General features: G+C 44.7%; 1 protein-coding gene across 1 annotated transcript in view; it reads right to left on the bottom strand.

The window, feature by feature from the left end:
* Nucleotides 1-505: 505 nt before the first annotated feature.
* CDH20 (cadherin 20, type 2) overlaps nt 506-7,275 on the bottom strand; it is a 52,868-nt gene continuing 46,098 nt past the window's right edge. Inside the window, exons 11-12 of the mRNA XM_009326686.1 lie at nt 3,525-3,776; nt 506-2,054 (exon numbers count right to left, since the gene is read on the bottom strand). Coding sequence (XP_009324961.1) covers nt 1,555-2,054; nt 3,525-3,776 — 752 coding nt within the window. The 3' untranslated portion in view covers nt 506-1,554. The remainder of the gene's footprint in view (nt 2,055-3,524; nt 3,777-7,275) is intronic.

Here is a 7,275-nt window from a genome sequence, read left to right as displayed (position 1 = left end):
CACATGCAAACAAGATAAGATCCACGCTCAAAACTTTGATTGCAGAGTAAGAATGACCATAAATGGTTATTGCATGTTACAGTCTGTCATGTCTCTGAAGGTATGAGATTCTGTCGGAGCTGTGTAACTGGTTTCCAAGCTTCTCAATGCCCCAGGCATAACGTTTCAAAAAAAAAAAAAAAACCCAGCCAAGACTTTCTTTTGACTTCAGCATGGTTGGAATAGAAAAGTAACTAGTCTGGTGGGCTGCATGTGGGCTGATTCACTTCTAAGGACAATGTCCAAGTGAACACTGATAAAAGAAGCAGACAATTTGCTCAAACCTGCAAACCGAAGGCTTGTCTCCTTGACACGATGCTGATGAACCATTTTTTCTTGATGCTCAAGGCATGCAAAGCCACAGATAAGCACTAACTGCTGCCTGCAAAGTAGTAAATAAATTGCCATCAGACTTTCCCTTCTGTTTAACTTTTATTAAAAGAGGTGCTAAGGTACTGTACTGTATGCAGTACATCATATTTATTACCAAAATTAACAAATATACAAAACTTATACATGTAATTTTCTTACATCCATTTATTGGTCTATAATACTGCATTTGTTCAAGTAGGTTATCTACAGTATGTAAACATCCCTTGGATTGACCTCACACAGATTAGGAAAGCCCATCTAACCCATGTAGTTACCAAATATAGCTTTTTCTTTTTTTAAAATTTATTTGGCTTTCATTGGTAGAATCTAATCTTCACATTTGGCACATGGAAGAGACATCTACAGTGCAAAAGAGGCAGATTTTCTGGTTTTGTTCTGAGCAGTTTAGCAGAGTCATGGTTTTAAAGAGCCGAGAATAAATTTACACAAACTTGATAGGAGATGGATTAGTGTTAACGCTCATAGATCAGCCATTAAACTAGAGCAGAAATTCAAAGCCTCTTCCCCAGCCCGCTCGGCCAGGTGGAAAAAAACCCTCAACCTTGTTTCTAAAGGATTAAAAAAGGGACTCTGTTAGCAACAGAGAGGAGGTTTAGTTTACAAAGAGCCCTCTGAGATTCCAGTTTCAATTTTCTGCTTTGTGGGATTTTTTTTTTCCTCTGGTTAGCAAGCAATTTTTTTTTCCTTTTTAATGGGGGGAAAAATAACCGGCTGGAAACCACTTTTCTATGCTGGCGATTTCTCAGTGAGTCAGAGATTACATCTGGAGTTTACAGATCTTTGAACCCAGACGTATAGAGCTCAGTAAGCTGCCGTGTACGAGGGAGAGAGAGAAAGCGAGTAATGTCCTTATATTCCAGTCGTGGAACTTTCCAATTTTGCTGTAAAAAACAGGAAAAAACTTTCTTCCTTCTGCTTCTCACTGTTTCAAAAACGTGACTTAATTTAACTGAGTAAAGCTGATCTAGAGAGACCTTCATTCGCACCCTTCTTCCCATTCTCATCCAAGCACCGTATTGCTATTTTTTAGGAGGCCTCACCCATGTCCATGGAAGCATCTGATGAGAATGGACCTAACCGGACACTGTTTCGCATGGAAACCGCTCTGCCATTCCTCGTCCGTTACCACAGAGCCCCGCTGCTGTCCGTGGCACCGTACATCTCGGCCAGCTTTTTGAAGCGCGGCCCCCAGTCCGTCAGGTAGTCGTAGCTCTGGTCTGAGTCTGTCGTCACCGACTGTAGGGAGCTGAGTGACTCCGCCACCGAGCCGTTCCCTTCAAACATGTACGTCTGGAGGGAGTCAAAGGGAGGTGCCCACAGGTCCATGTCAGCTTCGTAGAGCTTGGCGAGCACGTAGTTGTGGACGTTGTTGTCCATGACGCACGCCTGAGGCACGTATCGGGAGAGGCTCTCTATTTCAGGGAGCATGTCCTGCCGGTTTTTCACAACCAGCTGGGCCTCCCGTGGGTTCCACATGGCGGCGATATCGAAGGCCTCCGTGTCCTCCTCCCCGCCGCCCTCGTCGTCGTACCTGACGATGTTCTCATGGATGTTCTCCTCCTCGTCAATGATGTACGGCTGCTTCCGCTGGCGCCGCATGGAGAGGATGAGGAGCACCAGCACTGCGGAAGGCAACCGAGACATGGGGCTGTCAGCGAGGGGCCAGATCTCACAAGGGCTTCAGACTCTCTGCTGCCCTGTTTTCCCCTCGGTGAGCACAGCCAGCCCCTTGGATTTAAAGAGCTGTGGTGCTTGCGGGTGGAAGGGTGCAGAAATCCCCTCCCCCAGTCAAAATTAGTAGCTTGAGGTCCTGCTAATCTGTCCCTTTTCTCACCTTAATTCTTAACTCTTGGTGACACTTAGGACACGTCTATCCAGCGGTGCTTGCCAATGTACTGTAGCGACACTTGAGCTACTTTTAAGCTAGCCAGATCAGATATCAATAACAGTTTATCTGCAGTGGCACACAGCTCCATGGAGATAATTTTCTCCTGCTGTGTAGCTGGGTTTTGCAGACTGCTTTGGGGATGCCTCTTGGGCTGGGTGCTGCATGTGACATAGACGGATGGTGCCAAGGCACCGTGGTGATATGTCTGCCTACATGGCAAAATGCAGAGCTAGCCCCTTAGTCTGCTCCAAAGCATTTTTGTGTTTATCTGCAAGGCGCTGCCTTGGGCTGGGTAGAACTCCTGTCAGTTGCTCTGCACTAACGAGATGCAGATGCTTCTTAGCATGGGGAGAAGTGGTCATACAGGCACCAGAGGCCTTTACTATTGAAAATGTGCCGTCACCTGTATTTCCAGGGCTAGAACTCAGCGGAGGTTTTGAATGTTGAAGTTTTGGACTGAGGTATCTAGGCTCCTTTGGAGGGCCAGAATTGAGGCAGTTTTAAAGATTTTTTCCTGTGTTCTACTCCACTCCTCAAACTAGTTCCTCTGAAATTTCAGGGAATGTGTGTTTTGAACTAAAATCTTATGACTCAAGAGAGTGAATGAGGGAACTCAAGTTCTTTTAATACCAACAGCTAACAAGGGACATAGAAGGCCTGGGCAAGGAAAGGATGGAATTTATTTGTGGAGACAGAACGCATGCAAGATGGTCAGCCCCTTTATAGCAGCAAGGCACCATTTAAATGCAGCGTCTTGAGGAAAAAGGATGGAGGTGGGGATATCTCCTGCCAAAAGACAAGAGGTAGAACTGGACTCACCACTCCTGTTTCCTGTGAGAGTGTATGATCAAAAACTGCTGAGGATGAGAAAGTAACTTGTCCCCAGCCACAGCTCTCAGTACTTCCTCCTGGCATACTCCTTCCAGGAAAGCAGGGCCTTACCAGACACCCTAGCACTTTGGGGAACTGGCAGAAATATTTGCAGGCTGTATTTTTCCCCCATTCCTACACCCCAGGGTCTGAAGCCATATGCAGCTGACTACACCATCTGGTCCTTGATTTGGCCCTTTAAGTATGTGTGTCTATGTATACAAATACATAGATGTGTGTGTGTGTGTTTATGTCCTTCACCTTCAGTGGATCAGCAAACCCCTGGCCAGAACCGAAGAGTTTGTCCCCTCCCAAGAAGAAGCCAAGGGTTTACCTAGCAGGACAAAGATGCAGGCGAGGATTGCAATGAGTGCCCCTCTGCTCAGGCTGACAGGGAGGACATAGGCCTCCGCGTTGCAGGACATGACCATGCCGTCATCATCGCAGCTGCACACGTGCACGGTCAGCGTACCCGTGCTGCTCAGCACGGGGCGGCCGTTGTCGCTAATCAGGATGGGAAGGTAAAAGGTGTTCTGCTCATGTTGTCTGAAGCCAGAGCGCCTTGTCAAAATCCACGCTGTATTGTCTAGGGGTAGAAAACAAATGGAGAGAAGAGCTTATATGCAGAGCAAATACATTCAGCAGAGAAGGAAGGTTAAAAAAATCAGCCCTAGACCCACATCCATTTGTTTTCTTTTTTTCTTTGTTTTTTTTTAATCAGTTTGTCATTAATCAGCATTTTGCCTCTGCCTCCCCTATTCCAGTATCTTCTCAGGCCATAGCTCCAAACCTGCAAGGCATACACACCTTATGAGTTGCCTTTACCCCTTATGACATAAAGTGCCCTGAGCAAACTCACAGCCTTCAGATTTAGCTAAAAGAGCTTTCAGAAGGCAAGACAGAAACAAACAGTTGAAGGCAACTTGTAGTCCCTGTTTGTTCATGCTCAGCAGCTTTTCTAGACCTCACTCTTAAGCGCTGCCACCATTTTGGAGATGCTAGTGTATAACCTTTGTGGACATGTTAAGGTTCTCTTTATGCTTTTTGATACATGGCATGGCCATCTGCTTGAGGCAACAAGGAGACAAAGGAAAAAACCGGCTTGCTGTCCTAGAACAGCAGCAAGTTGAAAATTTGCAACTAAACATTTTTCAGTGAAATACGTGCAATTTCATTGGCACTTTTGCCATTGAAAAAAGTCGGAATGCTTCATGTAATCATTGTCAGAATTATTCTGCTTTGATTTGACCATTCTGCTTCATTTAGTGTGACCACCTGTTTTTCATAAGAACTTGAATCAAAATGAATCAAAATGCTGCTGCTGAAACAAAATACTAAGGGAGTGACCTAACAGCCAGTTGCTGTTGGTCATTTCGAGGGAAATTCCTACCTTTGGGGCTTTTTCCTCCATATTCAGCATGTTTTTTAAAATGTCAGAATTTCCCAGTGGCCTTTGAATTCTTGTCTACCCCCTCCCTCACATTCCTCAGACTGTGCACCAAGTTTCCTAATCAGAAAGAAATTGGATTCAGGAATTCGTTCTTCTCAATTCTCATCTCAGAAATGCCAAGGCAAAATCTTTGGAGATCACTGATGATTTTGTCAGTGCTGACTTTCAAGATTTTTGGCCTCAGAGACTTTTGGAAAGCGCAAGACTGAATGTCTCCAATGTGATCTGGACCACCAGGGAGTCCAAAGGAACCTGCAGGAAAATTAACCCTTCTTACAAACATGTCTGCAAATCTTGGGCCAGCTAAGATAAATGGAGAACACAGGTACTTTTTCTTGGCAGACCTACAAGCCCTGACCCTGTGCAGTGATGCTGTGGGATTTTTGGGAGCTGAGCTTCATGCAGTTTCTTTTACTACTTAGTTTTGTTTCCTGTTCCCTTGGTTCAAAAGAGGTCAGAGTCTGGCCATCTGCATCTCCAGGTTGTTACCAATGTACATTTGCCATGCTTGGAAATGCAGGATGCCAATCAGCTGTTCCCAGGTGGATTGGCACAATGGAGCTGCTGCCTGGAAATGGCAAGAAACCTTCTGATCACAAGTAGACTGTGAAAAAACCCAAAATACCAACAAGGGATCGTTCCATTTCCTTATTAATTCCCTGTCAATTCACTGCTAAAATTTAAATCTTGGGTGATTTTCTTCAGCGCAGAGACTCAGGTTGCATGCAGGTAAATCAGCTGTATTATCTGCTGTAATCTGAACATCAGAAATGATTTGGTGGCTTTTAGGAGTGAAATCAGGAGCGTTATATACAGCCAGATATGGAATATATCAAAACTCAAGATAGACTTGCCCGCTAGACTTAAATTATTCTCCAAGTTCCATACTTTGTGCTGCAAATCTTATGGCATCAGACAGTACTGGCGCATGTAAGTGTTGAGACTTCGGGCTTCACAGTTCATGAGATTAGTTTGAATTTGTGACACATTTTTAAAAGGAATCTTAGGGTCTTTTATTTCTTGCACGTCAATGACATTTCAAGCTTTTATTCTGAAAGCGTAAAATTCTGAAGTGTGCGTGTGTGTCTATATATGAATATATAGTGAAACTGTAGTGTCTTGTTAAATCATGTGATCCCAAGAGCTGGAGCTTTGAGGAAAAACCACCAGGTGCAAGATGAAATCCCCAAAGTTGCTTCAAACTGATTATGTGTCAGTGTTTACTGATTTCACCACCCTTTGATATGCCATGCAGCCCTGAGTATGTGCCGCGGGTGTGGACAGACATAGATGATTTTCAGGAATGTGTCCCAAAACCCACCAGAGAGCAGCACCCTGCGGCTACCACGGCTCCTGGGCAAGGGGTGTGCTGCGGATGGGAGCCCTCGCCTCCTGCAAACCTCCCCCTCCTCTCTCCTGGGGCACACACAAGTGCTTGCTCTCCCTTGGGCTGTTTATGTGCCCTCTAGTATGTGCTCCCCAGCTATTAATACCACATCTTTTCATCACTGGGCCTGTTTTAGCATGAGAAAAAGCAGCCTAAAAGGCAGAAAATGGCAAAGTGCCTGGGTTTATGCTGTGTCGATGGAAATGTCTGAGTCATCTTAACAGCGTAGTAATTTGGTTGCATTTCTCTTTCCTGCGTGAAAGACTCTCTCTCTTTAAACTGACTTACAATATAAGTCACAAATTCTATTCATGTGACAGCAAACCTCCATTTTATGTAAAATTGCTCTTTGTGAGGGAAAAATACTTCACTATTCTGAGCTGGTCATACTTTGCCTGTAAAAGAAGTCACAGGCAGTGAACCTGACTGAAGCTGTGCAAAATCAGCTAGTGAGAGATCTCAAGTGTTTTTAACCATAATTCTTTTTTCAGAAACCAAGTTTCTGTAATCAAGTATTGAAAGATATATATGTATATATATATTTTTGCTGTTATGTGCTGACCATGTCACTGAGGTCTTAAATGTTCTTTGTGATAAAATTTTCTTGGTGACTCTTGGCATTACATTTCGGCCCTTTTGTTTTGTTTTGCTTTGCTTTGTACTAGGCAGGCATCCAAATCATCCCTAAAGAATCGCTCTACCTGTTACTCTGCAACTGCAATATGTTGGTGCCAAAGCTTGTTCTGTGACTCATCAAAAGCCAATGCAATTTGACGTGCTACTGCAGTGCGAAGGACATGCTGGAATGTGATGCAGCATGGCAGAAACTGGAATACACAATTTTCTTCCAAATTTGATATCTGCTAAGCCCCAGCCATCAAGAGAAGAGGGCTTGTGAGGACATGAAAGCCCCGTTATATTAAAAAAAAAAAGCAAGCATGATAAGAATGCACAATATTTTTGCATCACAGCTTCCAACACAGCGTCTTTGGCTTGCAGAGGGCTGGATGGTATCACTTAGCTGCAGTGCTGAGCAGAGATACTGAAGATTGCAGCATGGCGGGTCCCGCGCCTGTGTGATCAGCAGGAGGTGAAAGCTGTACTTCCTGTGGGCATGCAGGGTGGTATCTTCATGTGGTTGTGTGAGCAAGCCATGGAGCATCTCCTTCCTGCAGTTTTCTGCCCCACTGGAAGTGATGTACCTCCCTGGAGTGGTCAAGGTAATTAACCACCGTGTAGGTCCAAACC

This window comes from Pygoscelis adeliae, unplaced genomic scaffold (genome assembly GCF_000699105.1).
Source record: "Pygoscelis adeliae isolate BGI_AS28 unplaced genomic scaffold, ASM69910v1 Scaffold6, whole genome shotgun sequence".
NCBI classification, from domain to species: Eukaryota; Metazoa; Chordata; class Aves; order Sphenisciformes; family Spheniscidae; genus Pygoscelis; species Pygoscelis adeliae.
Note: the sequence above shows the minus strand (reverse complement) of the source record. Positions and strands in the feature narration are given on the sequence as shown.